The sequence below is a fragment of the Actinia tenebrosa genome, unplaced genomic scaffold (genome assembly GCF_029948245.1).
Source record: "Actinia tenebrosa isolate PJP-AT-01 unplaced genomic scaffold, QUT_ActTen_1.0 PGA_scaffold8__29_contigs__length_14323225, whole genome shotgun sequence".
NCBI lineage: Eukaryota > Metazoa > Cnidaria > Anthozoa > Actiniaria > Actiniidae > Actinia > Actinia tenebrosa.
The window spans coordinates 6,076,477-6,104,307 of NW_028292585.1; the positions used below are offsets into that span (position 1 = coordinate 6,076,477).

The following is a 27,831-nucleotide window of genomic DNA, read 5'->3' on the forward strand; positions in this document are numbered from 1 at the left end:
ACTTCCTAAGAACACTCTTCATAGGTCCAATAATCACTGTATGAAGTGTTTTCTCGATATTCAGGACGAAAGTATGATATTTTTACGATTATTTTTTGGAGTCTGTGACGTCATACACTCAACATCGAACATCGCTCCATACATTTCTTTGTAGTTTACGATCAAAATATTAGTAGTAAAGGGAGAAAGAAATACCCAAACATCCCAAAATATAAATTATAGTCACAAGTAATGTGAAATAAGCACATTAGCCACCCTTGGAGCTTCATAGGAATAAAATAAATTAAGGATTTATATACAAAGAAATATATGTAGCAATGTTTGATGTTGAGTGTATGACGTCACAGACTCCAAAAAATAATCGTAAAAATATCATACTTTCGTCCTGAATATCGAGAAAACACTTCATACAGTGATTATTGGACCTTTAAAGTGTATTCTTAGGAAGTTTAAGCTGAATCCAAGTTTGAGCGATTTTCTTCAGAGTAGCACTTTAAATAGAGTCCTACATTTCACTGACATACTAGGCGAATGAAGTTCTTAACTGAGATCGGACATTTGCAAACATTGAAAAAAAAATTAAAATTGAGGAGCGTTGCTAGGTAACTGAGCTACCAATCATTTCCTTGTCATTAGGCCCCAAATTAAGGGGGAAATGCCCTCCTTTTTTAGCCAATCACCTTCAAGTATTTTGCCCCGTATATGATAAGGTTTAATAGTTTGATTTGAATCATTCCAGTTTTTTCTGTTTATATTTCCATGCAAATGTTTAAAATACCCCCTGCGATAAAAAATATTCATAGTTCCTACTCAAACACTAGCGAACCAATCACCGTTGCAGCAGTTTTCTCAATGGAATTGAAATCTTGTGCGACAAACAACTACATAGTATTTGTTTAAAAGAGTACTACAAGGATTATGAGGCAATTTTCATTTATTGTCTAAGGACATTAAAAAAGCTAAGAAGAAAGAAGATAATTAAGTGATTTTCGTAAACCATTTGCATAGGACGGTTAAGAGTTTCATTACATATTCATTTAGTTTATTTTCCAAAATATATCTCCCCTATATCTTCTATATATAGATTTACAGTCCTTGGATAAACATACCCAGGCGATCTCGGGGAACGCGCGCAAAGGATTGTTGTAGTTGATCAGGCTGTCCTCAGGTTTCATTTATTTATCTGCGAACAAAGAGCTATTATTTCACGCGGATAATTTCATAAACGAATTGAAACCACAACGCACCTTTGACCCATAGGTATTAATCACAAGAATAGGTAGAATCTATGTATTGCTAGTCCATAACGTAGCTAGGAGTCAGCTAGGGAAGCAAAGATTCAGAGTAATGTTTTCTGACTTCGGTCGCCATGTTTATTTTTGATGGACCTTCTGATCAGATGTTTTCCTGCGCGATGATTGGCTGGTTTTTGATGGGCTGTCAAAACGAGATCACCTGGACAGTCTGCGAGTTTCAGTGGCACATTTGACAGGAAAACTTTAATTTTACCGGAAATGTCGCTTCTGTGTTCATACCCTAATAAAAACGTCTAAAATACAACCCCTTTCATCATCATCATCACCACAACCACCATCATCATCTTCAGCATTCTCATCATTAACATCACCATCCTCACCCTCACCATCATCATCATCATCATTATCACCATCACTATTCAGCATTATCACCACAACCACCATCATCATCTTCAGCATTCTCATCATTAGCATCACCATCCTCACCCTCACCATCATCATCATTATCACCATCACTATTCAGCATTATCACCACAACCACCATCATCATCTTCAGCATTCTCATCATTAGCATCACCATCCTCACCCTCACCCTCACCCTCACCATCATTATCATTATCACCATCACTATTCAGCATCATCACCACAACCACCATCATCATCTTCAGTATTCTCATCATCATCATCACCCCCAATTAACATCAACATCATCATCATCATCATAATAATAATAATAACATTAATAATAATAATAATAATAATAATAATAATAATAATAATAACCGGCTCCCCATTATCATCATCATCATCACCATCATCATCTTCTTTTTCTTCTCCTCCTCAACGGCTACTGCAAATGTTTCTTAGTAGCTCAGCAGAAGCATTTCTTACATCCCTCATTCTAGTCATGTAAATGATTGGACTCAGTGTAGAGTTTAGAGTCATGGTGGTTACTAAACCCGCAAGGGTCGACAAACCCGATGAAATCATGAAGTCACGAAAGGGTTTTGATTTGTACGACCCTGGTGCTGTAACTGTAACAAAAATACCTATCAGAGGCAAATAACAAACACAAATTAAGATTACTATTATTATCATTGTCTTTAAGAGCTTTCTGTACTTGAGAACATCGATGGCATTGGACTGTGTTGCACTGTTGGGTTGTTGGTTACCCTGTGGATGGGTCTGAGCACAGTGGATCTTAAGGGCTCTGAACGACATCGTGTAGCAAAACAGAATTAAAGCCAAGCAGCATGTTTGTGACATACCACCAATTACACCAAAAGTGACCATATCTTTATAAAGAACAAATATCGAAGCCATTGCAGTGAATGAAGAAATCCATATTATAGGAATAATACGTCTTATTCTTGTTACAGTGACAAAAGTCTTGTACCGCATCTTGAGTCGTACGGCCAAGTACCTGTCTACACTGATGGCTGTTATGGTGAAGAGCGAAGACCATGATGTCCAACTTAAAATGACATAACATGTCATCAAAACGTAACAACATAGCTCAGCATGTTTACTGAAAAATGAAAATATCATCATGGCTAAAAGTGATTGACCAAGAATTCCTATTACAAGATCACTGAAGGCGAGACTTGTCAGTAAAAGATACGACGGTGTTCGTAAAGAAGACGTCGTCAGAATGGCCACGATAACCAGAGCATTAGCAGCAGCTGTTGGTACAGCTAACACAGAGTTAAAGAAGCCAAGAAATATTAGACTGTTAATTCCGCTACTCGTAAAGTTATCAGATATATCATGGGCGATACTTGAGCATTTGTCTATGTACTTCATCTTGAACTATTCCTTCAGTAATTTGCAGCGAAGAAATTGGAAGCGATTATAATTTGGCTGCAATACTGAATAGTAGCCTCTTTGCAAGCACTCTTCTTTCATTTTAACACATGACAGGTGGCTTTGAAAGGTTACTACTAATATCTCATTGGCTAGAATAAAGTGTTCATCCTCGGGGGCATTGACCAACTGGCTTATCACTCTCAAAATTAATAGACACCGCTATGGCAAATGAGCTGTACTTATTGAAAGGCTTTAAGTAAAATCGCCCCATGGAACATAAAGTCATCAATCATTTACTGAAAACAATTAATACAAATCTCGGTTTTTGATTGGTTGGGAGCGCGTACTTTATGAGAACATATATCAGCACGCCGTGTATTCATTATTTCGTTATTAGTATCGAAAAGTAAGGCTTTCTTGATTTGTATTTCGTAAAAAAGCTAAAAAATTCCTGCTGTGCTATGCACAGTTATATGTAAAGCCTCAAAGATACTATACTTAAAGGACTTTGAGATGAGTAGAACACTCAAGAAGTGTTAACGAGCACTCTGATACGTGTCAGTCATGTTTCTCCTAACACTTTTCTCGTGTTCTGCCAATTCCTGCATGCTTTATACTGTTATTTAAAAAAAAGCTCAATGGCGAATGTCGATCGGTTATTGGCGATTGGCGATTGCACGACCGCAAGGAACTGTGGGCATACACCTAAACACGAATATTCCAAGGTGTTTTAAATAGTTTATTCGACTTTGAAGAAAAAAACTAAATATATGTTAATAATAACCTCTGTCTTAGACAAGAGAACCAATTAAAATGAAGAATGAAAACAATGCATTCCAACTTTGAGTAGTTGAGCCAATCAAAAACCTAGACTGAAGGAGAATAGTAAATTGATGGTTTTCAACCATTCCCAAGAGAATTAAATAACGAAAGACACGGCGGCCATGGAGGATATAACAAAAGAATTCATTGACAATTCTTTTGTTAAGTTCCTTCAACGTGGCCGCGTGAAAATCATCAATTGACCCTGATGCTACGTATTTGGATAGTTTTTTTTTTTTTTTTAATCACTTTTCACCCCGATGATTCGATGACCCGAAAGTTAGGTAGGGACACAATTACTTTTAAATTGTTAAAAATCTATCCCTTCCTTGTTTTACGAGGGTAAAACTTAACGCTGAGCCTGTCGCTAACAAGCGACAAACCTGTGGCACTCGTTCCAAGATCGAGTTGGAAGTTACGAATTAATTTTTGTCGAAATGTAGAAGAAACCACTTGAATTAAACTTTCTGAAAATGTATGAAGATCTCTCATTTATTTCCTTTCTTTATTAATAGTAAATAGTTGAAAATAAGTTTATACGAAATACAGCAAAATCGAATCAAGTCACGGGAATCAAACTGTAGACCTCTTGGATTAATCATGTACTCAAATGAATATTACGCCTGATGAAGACTCGCAATAGCAGTGGCAAAACGTCGCCGGCGGTTCTCCCAACAGCCATAATCGTGAGTCAAATAAATAAATAAATATAATCTTTTACCCCATTCACACCAAGGCTTAAACATGTTTTAAAGCGGTTTAACTAAACAGGTTTGAAAAACTATCTACGAACACTGCACAATATTTGGTGAAATAATGTATGTAAACTATCCTTTGTCTTGCTCTGACATTAATTTTACAAAGTTTCATTATATTGTAGGTTTCTAGTTTCTCAATTTTTTTCCTAATGAAAACATAGTTTAACTAAACACGTTTAGGTGTGAATAGGGTATTTGATTTATATCCACGATGATAATCTTTTCCAGTCTATAATGATGACAATGAAAATGACTAGTGTAGTTTTATTCATGAACTTCAGCTTATACATCTGAACTTTTGAAGAATCTTGATGCAAACCCGTCCAATGTCTGTCATCCTTGTCACGTAAATGATAGGATTTAACAAAGAATTTAGATTCACGATACTAACCAATCCTAAAATATATATCAGGGCATCCACTCTTTTCACACCAAAAACAGATAGAATACCAAACAGTGCGGAATGTGCAATGTAGCAAATAAGAATCACCACCACAATCAAGATCATTGTCTTCAGTAGCTTTCTGTACTTGAGAACATCGATGACATTGGACTGTGTTGTACTGTTGGGTTGTTGGTTACTCTGCGGTTGGATCTGAGCACAGTGGATCTTCAGGGCTCTGAACGACATCGTGTAGGATACCACAATCACAAGTAAAAATGTGACTAGAGAAATAGCTGCTACTACACCAAACATTTCTACTTCCATATCTAATACAGGCGGTATCATCATTAAGATGAAAGACGAAATCCACAACATAAACAGAAAACACCTTACTCTTCGTACTGTGACAATAGTCTTGTACCGCATCTTGAGTCGTATGGCCAAGTACCTGTCCACACTGATGGCTGTTATGATGAAGATTGAAGCCCATGAAACCAGGCATGAAATGGCATAGCATGCCCACAAAAGATGACAACCGATATCGATGAAGCCATTTAAGAACGTGTACACCAATAAGGCAAGTAGTGGTTGACAAAATAGTCCCACTGCAAGATCACTGAAGGCGAGACTCGTCAGTAAAAGATACGACGGTGTTCGTAAAGACGACGTCGTCAGAATGGCCACGATAACCAGAGCATTAGCAGCAGCTGTTGGTACAGCTAACGCAGAGTTGAAGACACCAAAGAAAAGCAGTGTTGAATTATCGCTGCTTGTAACAGATTGAGAAATTTTATAAGTAACACTTATGCAGTTACCTGCCAAACTCATTTCTAAATATCCTTTTTCAGCACGAGTTGAAATGATCTAAGGCTTTGAGGTTCTGAGGCAGCCTCTTGAGGGTTCGTTAAAATAGACATCTGGCATCTTTTGAATTACAAAACTCGTCAGTCATAATACTTCAAAAGTAAATGAGCTCTGTATTATTAACCATATCTTACAGTAACAATACGAGTATACATATCTATGACTAAAAGAATAAATATTCAAAAATATCAATATAGATAAAGAAATTTCATTCTGCATATAAGCCTACCAATCAAATCGTTAGCCTGAAAATAATCACGAGCTTAACTTCAAAATTTCTTATGCTTATATCATTATTTTATCATTATTTCATAACTATTTATTTTGAGAAAAAAATTCAAATTCTTTTTTTGAGGGTTTTTCATTTTCTTTAATCTCTTATATCATATTTGCTTTGCGTGTTTATTATATAAGTTAAAACGATAGCGTAAGGTCAATGTTGTCTTTATTATTACTCTCTCGGTTTATTATACCTTTAAAGTTAAAATATACACTACTTGTGGTCCAGTAGGTATATTGCATCAAGTTGTGACATTTGTCCAAAAATGGACAACTATTCGTTCAGTGATTCTGATGATATTAGCGTGATAAATTGAACCGCGCAAGAAGGGAACTTTCTTTAAATCATTCTCGCTTTTGAGGTTTAGTTTCAACATCCTAACGCAAGATGGTTTGATATTTAACGATGGATTTTTTTCCGAGTGTTCTTTTGATTAATTGATGTCAATAGAAAAGATCATGTGAAAGATAATAATGGACCGAAATATATTACTATTCACTGTGTGAGCGGATTTATCTATACTTTTTGCTGACAAAACTGAGCATTAACGTTCTGTGTGAGCCTAGCAAGCATATATGGTCTTAAAGGACTCAGAGCGAAACTATACAAGATCTCTTGGAAGATCATGGCACGCGCCCCAACGTATTCATGCGCAACAAAGCGTTGCAATCTTTGTTTGATGGAAAAGTACTTCACCTGAGGAGAGAGCCTTGCGGTTCTCTTGAAACATCGCTGTAGTGAAAATCCTATATGCCTTAGTTTATTTACTACATCCATCACTATTCTATATATATATATAGTAGAACTATATAAAGGCCGAATCAATACAATTTTGCTTCCTTTCTTTCTTTTTCTTACTTTTGTGTGTGTGGGTTTTTTTTCAGTTTGTGTGGAGAGCAGCGGGATTAGAAAATAAGACATATATCTTAATAAACATGCAGAATTTTCATGGAATACTGAATGAAAAAATACGGATTACCCCACTTGGCCAAAGTCATACATTGAATATTGTGTTGGTGAATTAAATAACATGTCCACATTCGCAATCTTCGAGATAAACAATACAACTGCAATCTTGTTTTAAAAATCGATAATATCAATACCACTCAACTCTCTAAATAAGGGTTAAAAATAATGAAATGTTTTATCAGATTTTCCTAAAATATGCATGCCTTTTATGTTTCACTTGTGTCGTTGAAAACCAACTGCCGAACGTGAACTGCGCATTAATCAAAATCTAAATATAATTGCAAAATGTAGGCATCAAGATGAGAATTTATAAACGAAAGGTTAGGCCGAATCGTTAAACTGCACGTTAAACTGTACGGCTGATGCGAAGCTCGTCGTTTTGCCTCAACCTTAGTGTCACTGTGAAAATCGTTGTACCGTTCGTTTCTCACTAGTTAGATTTTTGAAGCTAATATATATCTTAAAGGAATGAAATTATGACGCATGTAGGCAAGCGTGCTATGAGCAGTGTATTGGTTATATATAGTGATAGTATATGGTGCTGCGTTGTTCGTCAGTAATACCTTTCATATATATATATAGAGTAGGCTTTTGGTTATGTAACCGTTCTTTTGATTGGTTACTATTGATGTATTACAGCTGTCAATCATACCTGTTAGTCAAGTCCTCCAACGTTTGCTCGTCAGTTCTCTACTTAATATAGTAGCTCCATCCTTCAATCCATATCCCTCGTACATTTGGTACTGCTAACAAACAATATCAATATCATTTTAAGTACTGTAAGAGTGATTTTACTCACCCTATATAAAATAAATGCTATACTAGAAGAAATGAATAACGAAAGGAGAAAGAGAAAGAACTCAGTTTCCGATGGATAATCATGAATTTATGATGAGGTTTCCCATTACAGAACATGTGTCACTCCCCAGAGTATGATTTCTTTGTTTAGCTAGGGTGTAATGTTTACCCATTACAGAACATGTGTCATTCCCTAGAGTATGATTTCTTTGTTTAGCTGGGGTGTAATGTTTTTCCCATTACAGACCATGTGTCATTCCCTAGAGTATGATTTCTTTGTTTAGCTTGGGTGTAATGTTTACCCATTACAGAGCATGTGTCACTCCCTAGAGTATGACTTTTTTGTTTAGCTTGGGTGTAATGTTTACCTATTACAGACCATGTGTTACTCCCTAGAGTATGATTTCTTTGTTTAGCTAGACTGTAATGTTTACCTAATACAGAACATCTGTCTACTCCCTAGAGTATGATTTCTTTGTTTAACTATACTGTAATATTTACCCATTACAGACCATGTGTCACTCTCTAGAGTATGATTTCTTTGTTTAGCTAGGGTGTAATGTTTACCCATTACAGAACATGTACAACACAGTACAACAGATGCAATTGATGCAATCTCTCAAACAGAGAAAGCTCTTGAAGACAATGATACTGATTGTGGTGGTCATTCTTATTTTTTACTTGCCCCTTGTTGGGGCCGGTGTATTTGCGATTTTATCTGCAGTGCCAGATTCAAATCGACTAGTTAAAATTTTATAGTCCAATAATGGTTTGATCAACAACATCAATCCAATCTAAACTCTATTTTGATCCATTATTTGCATGATAAGAATGAGGGAACTGTGACAAACCGTTGTACAGATATTAACAATGACATTCTGATACAAAAAAGAGTGTAAAAATGAGAGAAAATAAATTTACCTAAGATATTGTAGAAATAACTAATGCATTGAAGGCTTCCTAAGGTTTTTAAAATGTCGTATCTTAATTATAGGACTCAGGACCGGCACTGGCAATAAAGAAAAATAGCCTAATTATATTAATATTATTAATAATATCAATATATTAAAAACTGTCGTAACCTTAAGTAGATAACAAGAACTTAAAATAAAGATGCTTCTGTCAACATGAATAAGCCGAATGCAAAAGTAAATAAATTCTGGAAATTTGTGCTTAAAAATACTTGCATTCTTAAGCAGCGCAAATAAATTACCTGTATCTGATCTTTCTTGAAAGTTTTATGCAGTTATTGAGGCAATATCGTTGAATAAAAACCACAGCAGCTCGAAGTTTTCTTAGCAAACTTTCTTCTTCTTTCAAAATGGCCGCGTCTTTCTCTAGTTCCCAGGATCCTCTCAATAGCAGGTTTAAAGGGGGGAGGGGTAGGGGTATGGCTCCAGGATTTGAGGATTTATTTAGATAGGTTTTAATGGCTTAATAGAGTGCATTCAGTCAAACTGTTGAATAGTTAAATAAATGTATCTAACTTAGATAACTATTTAGTTGACGTCAACTAAAATAGTAAAAGCGCGCCAAATAACGGTCATGCTAATCCGGGGGGGTTGTTTTACCAGAGAATGAGTGAATAGACATTCATTTGTATCATCGTTTCTCCCCCTGATCTCAGTAGCTATTTACTCGTAGTTTCAAATTTATGTGACGTCAGCTAAAATAGTAACTAACTTATCTAATTTATGTGACGTCAACTATTCAACAGTTTGACTGAATGCACTCTATTATAACGCACAACAAAGACAACTCGAAACTGAAGTATTGCGTTAAACCTGAAACCTTCCTACGACTGTCTCAACAGATAACGTTTTCCCTGACTTTAATTGAACTTATGGGAAAATTATTAGATAAAAAGTAATGGTAATTCACCGCTATTTATGAATTATTTATTCGAATTCATAAAAAGATAATAGTGATAATGATTTATAATGCTATTATTCAAGATGCTTTTTTACGGTACGTGAAAATATTACGTATTATTTCTTAGTGGACAGATTCGATTGTCTTTCATTTTTGAAGGACACACTTTTTTAAAACACTTGAGAATAAAATTAAATCACTTCTGCACACAAACTAATAATTGAAAATAACACACAAAAGAGAACCGGTTTTTGTATCATTATTTTATTTTATTCTATTCTATTTTCTCTTTGCCTAGTTAATTCTTTACTGATTTTCCATTCTCTGAGATTTCAAATTAACCTAAACTTTTTGAATTTATTCCCCCGATCAGTGCTTGGTTTAAGAAGCTACAACGCAAAATTGGTCAAATACTAAGTTAAAGTCAAAGCAGTGAGAAGTAAGGCAACAGCTGCCGGATCTTCAATTCAATCAGGAAAAAAAAAAAGCCAAATTCAAACAAAATAAGAAGTGCAATTCTCTTTTGATTTTAAGAATATCTTTAAAATCATTAGTGGGTACATAGAAAAGGCCGGATTTATAGCTAACTACTTTTAGTTGACGAAGGTAGGACGGCGCACTTAGAAATGGACAGGCGTTCTTTAACCTTTCGTGGGGGCTGCTAATAAAAATGAAAGAACTTCAACCAAAATTATTTTGTATGAAGAAATTGAAAAGTCATTAAATATATCCACAAGTGCAGAGAATTAGCCTCAGATGTAGCAAATGAATTGTTAGACAATTATATAACAAAGACAAACGTTCTTTCTATTTTGGAATTATCGACTCTGTGTTAGCTGTACCAACAGCTGCTCAGCTTATTTACTCTGTAATAGTGTTCATAATTTTCGAGAGAGAAAATACAGCCTTTTGCTATTTTGTTCTTTTTTATTTCCTATTACAAGCTGTGCTTCATGGGCTTCGAGCTCTACCATAACTAGCCATCGGTGTTGACAGGTACTGGGCCATACGACTCAATATGTGATAAAGGACTGTTGTAACATTGCGAAGGATAAGGTGCGTTGTAGCTGTGATATGGATTTTTTCTTTTTTTTTTTGCAATGGTTTCCCCGGTAGGTTTAGAAATTGGTATTGCAGCTTGTGGCAATTTTTAAATGTGTTTTGCATGTAACTCGTTTATCTATCAAATAAAGATCGAATAAAGAATTTGCAGAATATAGTTAATGTAAAAAAATCTTATCTGGATACGGTGGGAATCGAACCCTATCTAATTAAAATTTTAAAAAAAATTTTTTTCCAATCGATTCAATTGTGCCATACCTCCGAGACATCCGCAGAGCTGAGGCGGCGTATGGACTTCGGACCTGACGGCGATTAAATCCTTCTGCCCTTGGGTGTACGAATTACGCAAGAAAATGTTCTAGCCGAAGCATCAGGGGAGAGACCAGCCGGCCCCCAGACCATATCGGCTAATCCCTTGCATCTCTGCCACGCACGGAATCGGTTGAAAAATCGATGTTAAAAAGTCTAGTCTATTCGGTGCATTGTACGGCTATTGTTATGCTGATTCACCTGGAACCGTGGTCTAGTGGAAAAATACTTGGGCTTCCAAAATATTAAGTCAAGCCCGATGAGTAAAGTTATTACCTGGATGGGTGACCTAAAATTTATATCTACTCTTTCTTTCTATCTTTCTTCCTTTCTTTCTTTTCTTTTTTTTTTTTTTTTTTTTTTTTTTTTTTTTTTTTTTTTTTTCCTTTCTTTCTTTCTTTCTTTCTTTCTTTCTTCTTAAAAATAGATCATAAATTAATAATAAATTAATCATAGTTTAACTAACGTGTGCCTAGATATTTACTCGGAGTTCAGTTAGCTGTGTTATATTTATTAAACTTATCTTTTTTGATTCAGATGTTTAACAAACATTCCATATTCAAGACACAAACTTCGACAGGTTTTCTCCAATTAAAAAAAGCAATCAAGACAAGATAACAGCTTTAAATACAAATTCCGCTAATATTTAATGGATTAAAGTCAAATCACAAGAGTGATTTACGGAAAATGAGGCGTCTAATGGACTTTGGACCTCACGACAATTAAAGCCGATCCGTACTGTACGAATTACACAAAAGAATGTTCTAGCCCGAAAGCATCACTATTCGGCTTCCGTGTATCACTACAACAAATCCCTTGCACTATCTTCTACGCACATAGATGTCAGGGGAAAATAGATTAGTCTATCTTGTGCACAACTGTAGCCCAGATATAATAAAAATTTCAATGGCCTTTTGTGAGCCAGTCCTTGTGATGCGTGAATGCATCACAACGACTGAAATCAGGACCAAAATCACCTAATCTAATCTATAAATATGATGAATGAGAAACCCAGTCAATAATAATGACAGGAAAAACTAATTTTTTAAATTACTTTTCAAAGCAATTTAAAGTTGTTTTCAATGTTGTCGGTCGTGACACATCAAGTTAATCAGCTGCAGCTAGCAAAGCAAACGTGCAGTATAAATATCAGCACGAAGCGGGGTAAAGAATCAACGAAGACACAAGCGCTACGTCCTTCTTGGCGGTCTGTGAAGTTAGTATATCAAGATGAAGAGTATCATGGTAATTCTTGTCCTGGTAGCTTTCGTTAAAGCTAAACCATGCCGTAAGTAGTGTTTTCCTTTTTTCTTTTTCAAATTTAATTGAGAAAATAGTAAAATTAACAGTTAAGTCATTTCTATCATCAAATTTGAATCACGAGATGCGTTCCTAACTTAGCAAAAATACCATTTTGTTCATTCGCACTTAATAACACTGAACATGCGTATTAAACAACTGTTTTTCTTTTCTTTTTTTGTGGAATTAGAGGTTCCGAGAAGACTGAGTGGAGACTTCAACGTGGTATGCTTCCCACAGTTCCCTTCCTTCCTACTTGCCTCCCTGCCTCCTTGCCTCCTTGCCTCCTTGCCTCCTTGCCTCCTTGCCTCCTTGCTTCCTTGCCTCCTTGCCTCCTTGCCTCCTTGCGTCCTTGCCTCCTTGCCTCCTTGCCTCCTTGCCTCCTTGCCTCCTTGCCTCCTTGCCTCCTTGCCTCCTTGCCTCCTTGCCTCCTTGCCTCCTTGCCTCCTTGCCTCCTTGCCTCCTTGCCTCCTTGCCTCCTTGCCTCCTTGCCTCCTTGCCTCCTTGCCTCCTTGCCTCCTTGCCTCCTTGCCTCCTTGCCTCCTTGCCTCCTTGCCTCCTTGCCTCCTTGCCTCCTTGCCTCCTTGCCTCCTTGCCTCCTTGCCTCCTTGCCTCCTTGCCTCCTTGCCTCCTTGCCTCCTTGCCTCCTTGCCTCCTTGCCTCCTTGCCTCCTTGCCTCCTTGCCTCCTTGCCTCCTTGCCTCCTTGCCTCCTGCCTCCTTGCCTCCTTGCCTCCTTGCCTCCTTGCCTCCTTGCCTCCTTGCCTCCTTGCCTCCTTGCCTCCTTGCCTCCTTGCCTCCTTGCCTCTCCTCTTCCTTCCTTTCTTACTTGTATTCTTGCTTCTTGGCTTTTTCGCTTTGCTATAAGTTCGTATATTTTTCATTATATTTTTCAGTTCACTTTCAATGTCGATGAAGGAAAAGTGGTCAGCATTATAGAAGGAACAACGTATATCGACCAAGAACACAAACGTATCCGCATTGAAGGTCATTTCGGCGAGACAAATAAGTACAAAGTAATCCAACTTTTTGACGAGGTGAGGACGGAGATCATTTTATTACTCCATTTTACAGCTCTGTTAGTGACCTTGAATAATAATTCCAAGCTGAGGTTGGAGTTGCCGCCTGTGATAAAGAGTATAGTTTTGCTATGCATGTAAACTCCAGCCTCGACTTATAACTATTATTCGTGATCACTGAACGGAACTGTGAAAAGGAGTATTCTGTGATAACTATCACTCGAATTGATGTTAGAACAGTCAAGCCAGAAACGGTCTTCTGTACTTTACGTGGCAACATGTTGGATGATAGCTATGGCATTTTCAGCTTGGACGTAACATTTTTCAATTTCAGAAGACCACATGTCATTCCCTTGGAAACGAAAATGCTAGGTTTGCGTTGCATCCATATTCATGTGTCTTCTCAAAGGCAACCGTTAAACATGGAAATAATATTCAAGGGAATGACACGTTGTCTGAAATGGGAAAGAAATTATGCCAACGCAGACAGGGTCGCTTTTTTGACTTTGTCGTCACTGAATTCTTTTCTAGAGAAAAACTTAAGCCCACACATAAGAGAACTAAGAAAGACGGTTTTTGAGTTCCATAATTAAATAACTTGCACTTTTGTTGCGCAGAGGATCCAATATGTCATTTCTGAAGGACACTGTCGAACTATGCCCGTTACGGGAGAATTCAAAGACATGAACATTCCAGCCAATGCAAGCATAGTTGATAAAGGACGTATTGGTCCAGCTTCAGATGGCCTGAATATCTTCAGATATGCTGAGATAAGCGCGGAAGGTATATGTAGACATGTTATTTTTTGCTTATAGGGGGTTGAATATGGAAAAACATATACTAGCGACCTCATTTTATGGACGCCTGAAACAGAATCCTGGCCGATCAAAGTCAGGGCACGGATAACTCACAGATTGATTTGGAATTTAATGTGTTGGGTTTTGCGGAGAAAGAAATCTGGGGGAAAAAAGCACTGATTGACTTTTTGCCGTTGTTTTGTTTGTTTTCGTTTTTATTTATTTATTTACTTTTGCTTTTCTCTTCCTTTTTTTTTTTTTTTTTTTTTGTTTTTGTTTTTTGTTTTGTTTTTTTTTTTTTTGTTTTTGTTTTTGTTTTTGTTTTTTTTTGCTATTTTGCTATTTTTTTAACTTGTTTTATTTTGTTTAGGAAAGTATCTTGAGACAGTCACTCAGAAAGACTGCATAACCACATCTAAAGTTGGAGTAGTTAAAGTCGAAGGAGTGCACTACGTCGTTTATTTGAGGTGATTCAGTGGTCTGTACATTTGACAGAACTCGTTAATACCAACCATTATGATCGATATCTACCTCCAAGAAGAAAGCTATAATGAGACCAGCCTTACCAGCTTATAGATTGGTCAGTTATCAAAGTTTCAAAATATTTGACGATAACAACATGACACAGTAGAGTGCTACGACACAACCAAGGCCACCCAGACAAATTTTCATACAAATTAGCCAATCACGATTGAGTATTTAAACAATAGAATCTGTACAAATTTTTATATAGTTTTTCCTTAAAAGCATATATTTTACTTTATACGAGTGTGTGTATGATCAGGAGTGAACAAGAAACAGTTTAAACTAGCTCCAGAAATCATCAATTTATCTATGCAGCGTTAAAAATGTGATTTGTGAATAGACCCGTTTCGAATTCCGAATTACCGCTGTGTTTCTTGATCAGACTCATTTACACAGGGTTAGCCTCGAGTTTGTGCAAAATATTCACGTGTTCCAGTCAAGGTCCGTCGAGTTTCAAAATGTTTGTATTGTTGAAGTTGTGCATTCTTTACTTTATTGTTGGTATTTATGAATATTTAAACACTGATACGAGGCTAACCCTGTGCAAATGAGTCTGTAATCAAGGTACGCAGCGGTAATTTGGAATTCGAAAATGGTCTATTTGTTGATTTAAATTTTCTTTGGGTGGCCTTGGTAATGTAGTCGCACTGTAAATTTGCGCAAGTCAATTCCCCGGTCAAACTATAGTGGACAAAATTTTTTTTTTTTTTTTTTTTTTTTTTCACTAAGCTATTCCATTCTGTATTTGTACACAATTCGTTCGAATCAGAAAAAACTCACGGCACGGACTCGGAGTTGTCCGAGCGGCATTCTGATTGGATTACTTATAACCTCGCGCCTTTCCGTTTCATTTCGTTTGTAAATCACCCGAAATCTAATAAATAGCATGACACATGTAGTAATTTTTTGGTGTCTTCTTTAACAGCTTCACTGGAGCATCGTTGGATTTTGATGATGCCGTCTTTGACGTCCCATCAGAATGCAGAGAGGTTCCCGCAAGATCTCGTAGGTCAGTCGAGTGGTTTTTGAACAACCTCAAGCACTTCATTGGGGCTTGACAAATGTTGAAGAAAGTCTGGCAGTAGCAGATAACAAATGCAGTAACTGGAAATAGCTAGTTGTTTAGAGTCGTATGAGCCAGGAAAATAAAGGTTGCAAAAAAAAATATTCAAATTTGTTTGACCAATTTAATGCGTTTAGCTACAAAAGTTTTAGAAATTTAATTCTAGTATTGCATTACCAAAGTGCATGAGAAGACATCAACAATCAAACCACCCATACATATACGCCGTATCAACACATGCATATACATATATCCGCTGTCATGGGCCTCTTCAGCTATACTGTAGAACTCTAACCAAACCACCCATACATATACACTGTATCAACACATCCATATACATATGTCAGCTGTCATGGGTCTCTTCAGCTATACTGCAGAACTCTAACCAAACCACCCATACATATACACTGTATCAACACATCCATATACATATGTCAGCTGTCATGGGTCTCTTCAGCTATAGTAGAACTCTAACCAAACCACCCATACATATACGCCGTATCAACACATCCATATACATATATCAGCTGTCATGGGCCTCTTCGGCTATAGTAGAACTCTAACCAAACCATCCATACATATACACATCAGCACATGCAGTCCCATTATTCTTGTCTTCGAAAACGTCTAGAAGATCCTGTCCGTACCAGATGCGATACTCTTGACCAGCGGCCACCTTCATTGGAGTAGTGAAATTTGGAAAAATCAGTTCAGGAGACTGAGAAGTAAATTCCCCAGGAAGAACGTATGCTAGGATATTAGGTTTTTCAATATATTCATCTTGCGGTAAAATCTTCTGGTTTTTGTCATTGGTGATTATTGTCAAAAGTTTGTCAGGAAATGTTTTGTTCGCACCGCTGACGTAAGCCCCACATCCCCAATTGCTACTCGCTGATTGGTGTTTATAATTGCACGTGACATATCCAAAGAGATGCACCAGCTTGACGGTGGTGATTGTTCCATTTTGTTTGAGGTCAAATCGTCCATATGAAGAATTCTTTGCTCCGAAACACACAGGACATGAGTTAATCTTTAACCAACTTTTCTCAGCTTCCTCACGGTCGGGGATGGCGGGTAACAGCTGAAACGAATTAAAGCAAAAAGGTTCCCTCTTGATGAAAAAGTAGTTGAAAATGTAATGACAGAACAAGAACAAGAAACAATAATTGTATTTTGTACGTAACTGAAGTTAGGGATGATTGAGTAAATAAAATATTTACGTTACAGAAATAAAAATGGCCTATGTAAGCGATAACTGACAATGATGGGCACTATTGCGGCCAAAAAGGTGCAAAAATCTTACTCTGAATCATTGAAATGTCATTTCTATTGAATTTCCATGATATCTTTTTATATATTTCCTTGAAACTTCCAAAAATGTTGCACCGAATTTCCAACATATTTCCATGATATTTCTGACGACATATTTCCATGAAATTCCCATACCATGGAAATCATTTTCATACTTTGTTCATATATAGGTTAAAAATATGGACTCCCATTTTATATATTTTCAACATTTTTCCAGTCAAACTTCGATGATCTGAGAAATCAATTAGCTTACCTTCGATGCTTGCAATCGAATATAGTGATGATAAGCATCAGAAGGTTTCAAGAGTCTACCAGACTGGTTTTCATTGCTGCTAAGCAAAACGCATTCATACAAGCCATTTTGCTTGGGCTGGTGAGAGAAGTTCAAAGAGAAGCACTCTGGCAAACGCTGGCACTTCCAACAACATCTTAAAATACTGGAAACCAAAATATGTTGGGTCGAGTTTCCCTCCAGCGATTTGAATGGAACTTTTGTGAACGATGTTTGTAAATTATCCTGAGTCAATGTAAGATAAAAGTACCCAAAATATATGAAGATGAAAAGCAAACACTCTGTGTTTTTTTGGTGATGAAGCATGACTAGCTATTTTGCTGTAGTCTTTAAAACTCGATGGAGAAAACCGAATTCCCTTGTTTTATAAAAACCTTTCGAATTTTCAGATTAAAAAAAAGGATTAGGAGCGCCTGAAACTGAAAAACTAGGAACCTTTTTCAAAAGCGTCATAGGAATAATTAGTGTCAAAAGTAAAGAATCTAAAGTGATTGCTACTTGCTTAGTTGCAGTAGTCGCCATAGCTATCACAATCAACTTTACAGTCGCTTGACTGAATGATTTAATGTGTCAAGATATAAGGTCGTAATATTTTTTAGGGAGAATAATCTTAGAACCCGAAGCAAGAAAACCCCAGAATCGAGAGAGACTTGATAAACTCTATTTATGTATGATCAGTGTTGAGTCCAGAAGATCAAACCCAAGACCACTCGGCTACGCCTCGTGATTTCAAATCTGATAAAACACTCCTGCTCATTTATTAAGAAAGAATTCTTTTCGTATTCAAGCAGTGAGCGCCAAAAACTATTTTCTTGAAGAAAGGGCTGTTGTACAAGGCTAAAATCTTGTTATTCAGAAAGTTTAACTCGTTTGGAAGTGGAGATGACCGATGAGAGTGGAATCAAAGTGTTAACCAAAGCAAAACCCTTATTCGAACATGCGGTTCAGGCCTGTATTTGCTTATTTCCCATATATTTTCTATAAAAAAGCCTGACAAAGCAACATTCTAACACAAATGCAACAAAACATCTTGTACAATTGAAAATACCGCTTCAAACAGGCATTTTATCATAGTACATCAGTTTCGAACTGTTTTAAAAAGGTTTTGAGTGTTAACCCAAAACGAAAATTGGGATCAAACTCATACGAAAGTCTAGTTTTTGGCGCTTTTTGCCATTATTGCTCATTATTGATAAACATTTCCTCTTAAACTATACTTAATGTTTACTGTGGTTCAAGATTCTTGTAATCGCAAACAACTCTACAAACTAATACTTGTTTTAAAGGTTATCCATAATTATCGCGAGGCATTTTTCTCCCGTTACCAAGAGACAGAAATTATCAGATATTCTTGCTAATAATAATAATAATAATAATAATAATAAGCTTTTTTCATGGAAACATAACAACGGTATCTAAGGGGAATCGGAACCCTTAATTAGTTACAAGGGGAAATTAATATTTACCAAATACGCGAACAACTGTGTAATCACTCCCGAAAGAAAGGTTCAAATACAAATCACAACCAGAACTAAAAATTAATTAAACGACCATTAATTTGTTGACACTTTTCAACTGAAGTTAATCTATGGATTTCGTGTGCATTGTCAAAGCCCCCGAACTTCACCCCAAAGGTAATCCTGGGGATGAAAGTATCTCTGAACAAAATAATGCTAAAAAAGGTCATTTTATGCTTTGAAGAGATTCCAGTTGTATGGCAAGTACCGAAGTTCATGTACAAGTTGTTTAAAAAAAGCCGGCTGTACATTCTTAGAACGCTCCGTAGTTTCCAGATAGAAGAAGAACGTTTTTATTTGCACCCATTATTACAATTTTTGTTCTAATTTACATTATTTTATTAGAGATTTCTCATAAGTCCGATTATTTTACGCTACGTTTTACGCGGGTGTGAACTCGTGAAAACCGTATATTTGCATGACTAAGACAGCTGGGAAAGTCATTGTAATGGTCTAAGAAAAAAAAAGTCCATTTTTACACAAATCAATTCTTTATGGTCAATACAAGAATTTCTTAAAACATATGAAATGCACAACTCTTAGAAAGCGACATATTTTTCATTTGCACTAATCTCACTCTTTGTTCTGAACATTATACAAAAGATCTTTTATTTTTCTTTATACTTTATTGTTAAGTGTGAGAGGCACTTTAGACTTTTTGAGGCACTTTGATATAGTATATTGTTAAGTATTTTTGTGCATGTCACTTTCTGCAAAGAAACAGGATTCCATTGTTTTTTGTCTGTTTCTAAATGACAATATTAAGATATGATGAAAGAGAATATGACACAATATAATGCGAAAACTATAAAGCAAAATCGTATTTTAATACTCTCAAAGTGACTGGAAAAGTCGTATGTGCCTCTCAGCCATGAACGCACATAATTCGAAAATAATTGGCTAAAACCACCGTGGATGTCGCCATATATTTTTTGAGGCTTTGTAGTCATGTGTTTAATGACATGCTCTACTTTTAATCTATACTTTCTGTGATATTTATTTTGCCTAGTAGCTAATCGGCGAAGTCTTCCAGGCATATGCCTCAGTTGCGCTTGTCTCCACGATATGCAAAGGGGACGATGAGCTGAATATCCTTTATCTGCAAGCAGCTCAAAGTTAAAAGGAAAGTCTAATGCTAATCCAGGTCCTATCGACTGCGCTCTGAGATAAGTCCCAGCGTCATTCAAATGACCTGGAAATCCAGCTTGTATGATGCTCATCAAATGGCGATGTCTGTGCCCATTGTAAAAGTTCTCTTGATTCTCCGAAGGCCGATTTATTGGGGTAAATGTCCCATCAATTGCTCCCACGGCGTTGGGAAAGTGTCTCCAGGTGCCTCGAAGATTTCTCCATTCCTGAATGCTCGGCCACGACACGAAACAACGAAAATGGTGCCATAAGATTGGAGTAATCTGATGAATAGTCCCAGAAACTGTAGACATGCTTACATCAAAAATACAAGCCAAGAAATCAAGACTAGGATATTTGCGTAGCCATATCAGTACTAACAAAACCCGGTTAGTTACGTCAAGTGTATATGGTCTGCCTTCTCTGACTCTGGGTTCGGTGCGGTTTCTCCTTGATATAAGAATTTCACGACGAACATTATCAACCAGTTCAGTTAAGGACTCGAGTGTCTCTCCGGACAGCAGCCAGAAGATATACTCATGTCTCGAAAACATTCCAAAGACATCTCGCCCGATAAAATCATGCGAATTGCGACTTAAAGGGAGAAGAGACTGTGGAAATGGTTGATTTACATATTGAAATATTGTCGGTGGAAGTATGTTGACTAGAAACTACAATATAGCACAGGACAGAAGAATTTCGTTATCGCAGTCTAAATCCAGAGACTCTTCAGGGAGTGGGGCCGGTAAAGTAGATATGAAATGGCAAAAGATGTAACACAATTGGATGAACCTGATGTTGTCCATATTAGTTGAATCAGTAAGATTCTGCGGCGCACTGATTTGTGTGCAGTTTGCTGCCATTAAAAAAAAATGAAATTCAATACCATTGACCAATCTGCAGAGCTTACTATTATTTGTATTTGTGATACAAATCATACAATCAGTAAAAGTACTTGCATGAAATAAACTTGAAAGGTGACTCTCCAAACGCGTACCAGGTACCTCCTATCTTTAGCGAGAAACTGCATTAATCCCTCTCATCTGTAGTCGCTCATTGTTAGATCAAATGCTTTGGTAAAATGAACAGTGCGAGCACGTAATCACGCATTTATGTCTATTGGTGGTAGCACGACTTGAGCGTTAAAATTTTAAGAGTTACGTAACTCTTTTCACGAAAAAGACTTCTTTTATTCTATTCTTTGTTGAATTTCATTATAATGCCAGCATATTTATAGTCGGGCACTAAACCTGAAATATCACAAACAGGCTTGGGCGTATCGAAAGGAGCAACTACTAGTACTCAAAAGGAAAATCCACTGTTTTGCAATGTCGAAAGTTTGGAGGCCGTGGGATGAGCCAGGAACTTCTCAAACTACTTCGAAGAAAACAGAAAGGCGTAAGTTTCTAATGTAACTTACTAATGAAATCTCACGGTCTTGAAAATAAATGCAAATCTGTTCCACTTTCAGTGAAGAAAACACCGGGAACGTCCGAGATGTCAGTTATTAAAGAAGCATGGATCAGTGAAAGAACCAGAGGTTGGGAAGCAGTAGCATTATGCGCCAAAGAGTTGATTTTAAGCTCCCACCAAGTGCCACCAGAGGTTAAGACCTACTACAAGAAGTCTAAGTTAACCGCCATTGCGTCCAGGTGCCAGAGGTGCGTTAAAAGTAATGTCCATGTTGTGAATGCGGAAAAGCAAAGTAATACACGCGAAAGAGCAAGTGACGAACAAAAGAGCAAGAACGAAAGTTCTATCCAGAAGAAAGACAAGGAGCCCCACAAGCTTTCACAGAAACCGCAGACATCGTTTTTAGGTGATAGCTCATGTGACGAGAGAAATGCCGATATGCGATATGCTGACATTCAATAACCAGAAGAAAGAAGAGATAGAGAAAGACGAAACGAGCGAAAAAGGAAAGAAAAAAAGAGTGACGAAAAAAGTGATAGCGATAGAAGTGACAGCGACGAGCCACGTACCAAGAAAGCCAAAGACAAGTCCAAGTTGCGGAGAGAGGCTCTTGAAAAGCATTCTTTGATGTGTAATGCGGCTTTAAGTACAATGCAGAAAATGCAAGGGCTTTTCGATAAAATTGAAAATAAATTTGAAAATTTACAGTTGTAAAAGGAGTGAGAGCGAGAGACAAAAAAGTCGTGTCTAGCTATCGTTAGCGTTCCTAGGAATTTTCTGAATAGTGTTAAGACTGGTGTGTGTTTTAGTGTAAATGAAAATATGTCGCTTTCTAAGAGTTGTGCATTTCATATGTTTTATGAAATTCTTGTATTGACCATAAAGAATTGATTTGTGTAAAAATGGACTTTTTTTTTCTTAGACCATTACAATGACTTTCCCAGCTGTCTTAGTCATGCAAATATACGGTTTTCACGAGTTCACACCCGCGTAAAACGTAGCGTAAAATAATCGGACTTATGAGAAATCTCTAATTAAACAGATTAAAGGGTACCAACTTCCAAAAATAACTAGAAAGCTAAAAATGCTTGGAAAAAGGAATCCTGATAATAGTAGTCCTGGTAAAAAGGCCATTTTATGCTTTGAAGAGATTCCAGTTATATATTCATGCTCCACTTTGCTGGAAAGTAATATGTCAAGTAGCGAAGTTGATTTGTACAAGTTGTTTAAAGAACGCTGCACATTCTTAGAACGCTCCGTAGTTTCCAAATAGTTGACTCTAATTTGTTTATGTTGTAGCTTGTCATACCGGCTTAAAAGACTTAGAAATTGCAATTATGCGATGTGTTTGTGTTTGTCCAGGTGTATTTGATTCAATGTTTGCACATATGAGTATAAATAAAGGACCTATAAGCAGAATAGATTCACTCTCAGAAAGCAGAAAGTTTCTTTTGGGTGTATCAAACAAAGTTCGTGCAGAATCAAAATGAAGACACTTTTGGCGGGAATTCTGATGCTGGTTGTGGCCGTTAATGCTAAAAAACCATGCCGTAAGTAAGCTAGAACATGTAGATCGATGAAAGGAGGCGTTGCTGTTTTGGTATCTCTAGTTTGGCTCAGTTGGTAAGAGCGCAGGTCTCGGTTGTGCGGGAGGTCGTGGTTTGAGTCCCGGCCGGATCCCACTCAGGGTTTTAAACTTTGAGAAGGTGCTGCCTTTGCATTAAGATCTGCAAACGGTTAGCCCTTCAGGTCTTCTCGGATTAGGAAGCTAAACCATAGGTCCTGTCTGTCTTTACTTACTGCTAACCTGTATCATGGGGACTTTAAATAACCCGTTGCGCTGTTCGAAAGAGTGAAGGATTGTCGACCGCCCGGTACAACGGTCTGGTCTTACAGACACACTCTAACCCCACTGATTATTGTAAACTGCGTTCCAGCAAACTCGTTGCCAACGCACCTTCGTCTTTTTGCCCTTTGTGAGCACAATGTCAGCTTCATGAGTGCTTTGCACCTACTCCTTCTCCGCTTTGCAGCTCGTTACCACTGCGATCATCTCTACTTGATCATTGCGTTAGCTAAACAAACACTTCCTGAATCTATGCTTTAGCAGAGCCTAGTAAATTTATTTAACTATTTCATTTAGATATCGAAAAAATATATATATATATCGAAATGGTTTTCTAAAATTGAATTTTTTGTTTTATCGTAGAGGTACCAAAGCGATCTGTTGGAGACTACATTACGGTAAGTTAAAAAAGATTTGTTCAACGGTGTAGAGCTTTAATTTTTCAATGATTGTGAAAAACAAAATTTCAGCGTGCAGCTCGCATTTACCGAGTTCGCATGTTTATGGAAATGGAAGGAACTACAAACTCCAAATCTATTTCTTTTCCTCAGTCTGTTTACAACATTAATACCGACAAGCTTGTCATGGCTTCTGGTGGGAAGATGTACTACGATGAAAATAACAAGCGCATTCGCGTGGAGGGGGAGCATGAAGGCAAAAAGTATACTGTATTAATCTTCTATAAAGAGGTATTGTAGAATTTTAGATAAACATTTGAGTGTTTTTGTTTCTTTCAATTTTGTGGTAAATTTTGGATGAGCGGCGAAAGCGTTGAAAAAACATACACTTTAACAATAACAGCAGCAGTTTTGTTTTTCCTCATCATGCCCTTTTTCCTTAGATAATGTCTCTTTTCTTTGTCTATATTTTTTGAAATTGTAATTATAATCTTAGTTCTAACTTAACAAACTGTCTGCACTGTAATATTTTGTGTATTTCGATGCTCACAGGCCAAACAGTACGTGATGGGCAAGGGCTACTGCTACGCTATGCCCTCTAAAGGAGACTTCAAAGACATGAGCATTCCTGATAACGCACATTTGGTCAATGGAGGACGCATCGGTACAGCTTCCAACGGTCTGTACATCAACAGATATACTGGAGAAAAAGATGGAGGTAAACAGCTTTCTTTCTTTTTACTATTCATTTAACTGCCTTGTGTTATTTCCATACGTCATATATGTTCGATACATTATGTTTAATATAAGGTATGATAATACTGACTTGGTATTTTAGGCAGAGGCATCGTGACTGTCACGCAAAAGGATTGCGTGATATCGAGCTCTGTAGCGTTAACAAAACACGAGGGAGCCAATTATCTCACTTACTTCAGGTATGTAAATACAACTAATGTATAAACATTTCTCTACATGAGGACACACAGTCTATATATGCAGTACTACTAGCTCGTGCTGGAGTAAGGTCTTTTGTTCGGTTTCACCAGGAGATCGGCTCCTAAGGCAAAAAGCACAGGAGAAAACAACACAAAAAAAAAAATCAATTCAAATATGTCCTTCAGTAGGGTCAACCCGCCTAAAAGAGGCCTAAAGCTCCCTTAAAGGCTGCGTTCATGATTTTTGGCAGAAGGGGGGTGGGGGGGGGGGGGAATTTGAAATGTTCAGAATAATTCGTAACACCCCCCTCCCTAAGTCATGCAAAAAAATAAGATCCCCCCTAAGCAAGGCTTGTAGCTTCTTCCAACAATTGTGTATCCCCCCATTTTTCTGATAAACATTTGCCCATCGCCCCCTTTTTACTACCAAAATTTTCCCGATCCCCCATCAATTTCACCTGCCCCTCCCCCCTCCCCCCCTCCCCCCTCTGCCATACATTATGAACGCAGCCTAAACATTAGAGCAAGGGAAATGCCACTTTATTCTATGCAAACGATTCTTTATTAAAGAGATATGATATGCTCTTTCCCACAGCATGACTAACGTAAGCCTTGACTTTGAAGAAAACGCTTTCGACAAGCCAGACGAATGCCATAGTTTGCCAGGCGCTAAAGCTCGTCGATCTGTTGGGGGTATCTGGGAAAACATCCAGGGGGTGATTGACTCCATCTAAGACGAAACAATATGATACCCGCATATATATCCTATTCATGTATCCAAAAGACCGCGTGAGATTGGTGCTGATAAGCATGATAACGAGGTCAATTGTACGTTAATAGTGGGACGAATTAAAAAAAATGAATTTTGATTTGAATCATTCTGGTGTTTTTATTCTATAAATATACAATATTAAATGTTCACGAAAAATCAACAAAAATCTAATACACCTTTCTTTCTTTTTTCTTTGTTTCTTTCTTCCTTCCTTCCTTCCTTCCTTCCATTCTTTCTTTCTTCCTTCCTTCCATTCTTTCTTCCTTTTTCCCTTTCTTCTCTTCTTCTTCTTCTTCTTCTCCATTCTTCTTCTTCTTCCTTCCTTTTTTTCTTTTTGTTTTTTCCTTCTTTCTTCCTTTTCCCTTTCTTCATTCTTTCTTTCTTCCTCCTTCTTCTCTTCCTTCCTTCTTCCTTCCATTCTTCTTCCTTCCTTCTTTCTTTCTCTCCTTTCTTCTTCTTCTTTCTTCCTCCTTCCTTCCTTTCTCCTTCCTTCTCCTTCCTCCTTCCTTCCTTCCATTCTTTCTTCCTTCCTTTCTTCCTTCCTTCCTCCTCTCCTTCCTTCCTTTCTTCCTCTTCCTTTCTTCTTCCTTCTTCCTTCTTCCTTCCTTTCTTCCTTCCTTTCTTTTTTTCTATGCCTTTATCTTTATTTTTTCCTTTCTTTTTTCTTCCCATTTATTTCCTCTTTCTTCTTCCTATGATTCATTCCCTTCGTCGTTTTTTCTTTTCGAACGAGACTTTAAGACATGCGATCCATGGCGTCAAAGGTTAGATAAATATTCCAGTATCGAGTTCTCTGTTGCTCAGGATTAACCACAGTTTTGTGTAGAATATTCATGTGTTCCTGTGTGGGTTTGTGGAATTTCAGAGTCTTGCTGAAGTTCTGCATTCTTTACGTTACCTTTCGTATCTGTGAATATTCTGATACTAAAATGAAGCTATAAACCCCGAGCAAATGAGTCTGTAATCAAAAAACACAGCGGTATCTATTGTACGAATGCTATACCCTAGTTTCCCTTGACTGACCAGGTATAAAAGTGTTTGCAAGTTATCTTGTTACATAACCCATCCTTTTAGTCGTTTGTAAGAACATCAAGTGCCCGCCTCACTCAACATCTCGATAAGCAATATGCCTCTCAAACACGAACCTCTCAGGACCGACTGATACATTCTACACTATTAATGCACTGCGATAACGACTGCAATTACCTATTGACAAAGATCTACAAGGATAATTTCCTGGATGAGTTCGTGAGCCCCGATCCGACTTGTAATGAATATCGCAAAATAATCATAATTATCAATAATTAAGCTGAACTGAGAAGGCTTTTTATCAGCAAGTGCCACACATGCACACTTCCAAGCAGATGGAAAGATTCAAGATTCAATTCAATTTTCACTTGCAAAAAAAAATTGCAAGTGTTATAGTCAGCATTAATGGCATGATTATTCAGTGAAAAATTTGAAGAAAAAAATTCTTGGTTTACTAGTATGGTAGACTCAGTTATGGTTGAGCGTTTATTGGCTAACAATGACGTCTTTTCTGCTGATCCGTTTTCCATTAGGCTAATGGGTTTTTGGATCGATTCTTTTATTAGCATATAAGTGTAGGAGGAGTCGATCATTAAAAACACGGACAACTGATCTACCTCGGTACTGTACACACGCGACACAACTGCGTCTATTTTATGACTTACCTCATAAAAAACTTTCCAAATAAATGTGAGAAACTGAAAATCCACTGAAGTCCCGGGAGCAACGAAAGTAGTGAAAACACTGGTAAGATTTTAAATCATTCCCACACGATCGTTTTAACAGATGAAGCTCAGTCATTCATATATCCTTAACAGACACTTTTCTTGTGTATGCTAGAGATAATACGGTCGAAAACGTCTGCTATATAAGGTGACAATTTCGTTATGAATCCATGAAAAATATTCCAATTAACTACTTATTTTAGCATCAGTGTAATGTGCTGAAACCGATCCATAAAAACCATCAGATTCGGACTTCCATCGTTGGCAAACTTGACAAAATGGCTAAGACGTTGAACGGTCTTCTTGGACTAAGACAGGCCATGACATCAAACGAGTATTCATAGTACCACTACGCGTCAGGACACTTCGGTGTCTTCTACTTCTACTTAAAAAATAACTGCGACGTATTTTTGATCCAAATGACTCGTAAATTATACTTAGTTTAAAGATATTTCAGTCAAGAATAAGAATAGCTTCTTCGTATTACTGATGGAAAACGGAAGCCATTTGTCACTGAACTGAAGCTGGCACTCCGGTCTAGCACAGATTGTTTTGCGATTCGCTGCCGACAGCTACATAAACC

At 37.2% G+C, this 27,831-nt stretch overlaps 7 protein-coding genes across 9 annotated transcripts in view; 4 read left to right on the plus strand and 3 right to left on the minus strand.

Annotated features, from left to right (window-relative positions):
• Window positions 1–2,096: 2,096 nt before the first annotated feature.
• On the minus strand, window positions 2,097–3,059 carry LOC116300919 (adenosine receptor A2b-like). The gene has a single exon (XM_031709889.2). It carries the CDS (start codon window positions 3,057–3,059, stop codon window positions 2,097–2,099), a length of 963 nt encoding a protein of 320 aa, XP_031565749.2.
• A 1,833-nt stretch (window positions 3,060–4,892) lies between these two features.
• Window positions 4,893–5,932, minus strand: LOC116300940 (uncharacterized). Its single transcript, XM_031709914.1, has one exon. It carries the CDS (start codon window positions 5,853–5,855, stop codon window positions 4,920–4,922), a length of 936 nt encoding a protein of 311 aa, XP_031565774.1. The 5' UTR covers window positions 5,856–5,932; the 3' UTR covers window positions 4,893–4,919.
• A 6,380-nt stretch (window positions 5,933–12,312) lies between these two features.
• LOC116300941 (uncharacterized) lies at window positions 12,313–15,986 on the plus strand. The gene is made up of 6 exons (XM_031709915.2): window positions 12,313–12,469; window positions 12,671–12,705; window positions 13,375–13,515; window positions 14,115–14,280; window positions 14,665–14,761; window positions 15,745–15,986. Exons 1-6 carry the CDS (start codon window positions 12,412–12,414, stop codon window positions 15,875–15,877), a joined length of 630 nt encoding a protein of 209 aa, XP_031565775.1. The 5' UTR covers window positions 12,313–12,411; the 3' UTR covers window positions 15,878–15,986.
• LOC116300938 (uncharacterized) lies at window positions 15,986–27,778 on the minus strand. 3 transcript variants are annotated; one of them, XM_031709913.2, is made up of 2 exons: window positions 17,447–17,849; window positions 15,986–16,963 (listed from the first exon to the last, which is right to left on the minus strand). In XM_031709913.2, exons 1-2 carry the CDS (start codon window positions 17,789–17,791, stop codon window positions 16,442–16,444), a joined length of 867 nt encoding a protein of 288 aa, XP_031565773.1. In that variant the 5' UTR covers window positions 17,792–17,849; the 3' UTR covers window positions 15,986–16,441. The 3 variants fall into 3 exon arrangements, 1 of the variants encoding a protein (XP_031565773.1); XR_016118699.1 differs by lacking the exon at window positions 17,447–17,849 and adding an exon at window positions 27,189–27,778 and having other exon boundaries at window positions 16,832–16,963; XR_016118700.1 differs by lacking the exons at window positions 15,986–16,963; window positions 17,447–17,849 and adding exons at window positions 24,716–24,844; window positions 27,189–27,778.
• On the plus strand, window positions 20,076–22,453 carry LOC116306044 (uncharacterized). The gene is made up of 2 exons (XM_031716069.2): window positions 20,076–21,528; window positions 21,602–22,453. Exons 1-2 carry the CDS (start codon window positions 21,459–21,461, stop codon window positions 22,003–22,005), a joined length of 474 nt encoding a protein of 157 aa, XP_031571929.2. The 5' UTR covers window positions 20,076–21,458; the 3' UTR covers window positions 22,006–22,453.
• Window positions 22,938–25,597, plus strand: LOC116306046 (uncharacterized). Its single transcript, XM_031716079.1, has 6 exons — window positions 22,938–23,093; window positions 23,753–23,787; window positions 23,941–24,078; window positions 24,340–24,505; window positions 24,626–24,722; window positions 25,318–25,597. Exons 1-6 carry the CDS (start codon window positions 23,030–23,032, stop codon window positions 25,454–25,456), a joined length of 639 nt encoding a protein of 212 aa, XP_031571939.1. The 5' UTR covers window positions 22,938–23,029; the 3' UTR covers window positions 25,457–25,597.
• Window positions 27,142–27,831, plus strand: part of LOC116306045 (homeobox protein Meis1) — a 78,023-nt gene continuing 77,333 nt past the window's right edge. The window contains exon 1 of the mRNA XM_089024082.1: window positions 27,142–27,270. The gene's annotated coding sequence lies outside the window, so the exon portion shown is untranslated. The remainder of the gene's footprint in view (window positions 27,271–27,831) is intronic.

What these genes read in the sequence shown, in the direction of transcription:
- LOC116306044 (XM_031716069.2), top strand. Translation starts at nt 21,459, where the DNA reads ATGTCGAAAGTTTGGAGGCCGTGGGATGAGCCAGGAACTTCTCAAACT. An exon ending in TTCGAAGAAAACAGAAAGGC is followed by an intron (nt 21,529 to 21,601) that starts GTAAGTTTCTAA and finishes TTCCACTTTCAG; the next exon opens with TGAAGAAAACACCGGGAACG.
- LOC116300940 (XM_031709914.1), bottom strand. Translation starts at nt 5,855, where the DNA reads ATGAGTTTGGCAGGTAACTGCATAAGTGTTACTTATAAAATTTCTCAA.
- LOC116300938 (XM_031709913.2), bottom strand. Translation starts at nt 17,791, where the DNA reads ATGCTTCATCACCAAAAAAACACAGAGTGTTTGCTTTTCATCTTCATA. An exon ending in TTCGATTGCAAGCATCGAAG is followed by an intron (nt 16,964 to 17,446) that starts GTAAGCTAATTG and finishes AATTCGTTTCAG; the next exon opens with CTGTTACCCGCCATCCCCGA.
- LOC116306046 (XM_031716079.1), top strand. Translation starts at nt 23,030, where the DNA reads ATGAAGACACTTTTGGCGGGAATTCTGATGCTGGTTGTGGCCGTTAAT. An exon ending in CTGTTGGAGACTACATTACG is followed by an intron (nt 23,788 to 23,940) that starts GTAAGTTAAAAA and finishes TCTTTTCCTCAG; the next exon opens with TCTGTTTACAACATTAATAC. An exon ending in AATTATCTCACTTACTTCAG is followed by an intron (nt 24,723 to 25,317) that starts GTATGTAAATAC and finishes TCTTTCCCACAG; the next exon opens with CATGACTAACGTAAGCCTTG.
- LOC116300941 (XM_031709915.2), top strand. Translation starts at nt 12,412, where the DNA reads ATGAAGAGTATCATGGTAATTCTTGTCCTGGTAGCTTTCGTTAAAGCT. An exon ending in TGCTGAGATAAGCGCGGAAG is followed by an intron (nt 14,281 to 14,664) that starts GTATATGTAGAC and finishes TATTTTGTTTAG; the next exon opens with GAAAGTATCTTGAGACAGTC. An exon ending in CACTACGTCGTTTATTTGAG is followed by an intron (nt 14,762 to 15,744) that starts GTGATTCAGTGG and finishes CTTCTTTAACAG; the next exon opens with CTTCACTGGAGCATCGTTGG.
- LOC116300919 (XM_031709889.2), bottom strand. Translation starts at nt 3,059, where the DNA reads ATGAAGTACATAGACAAATGCTCAAGTATCGCCCATGATATATCTGAT.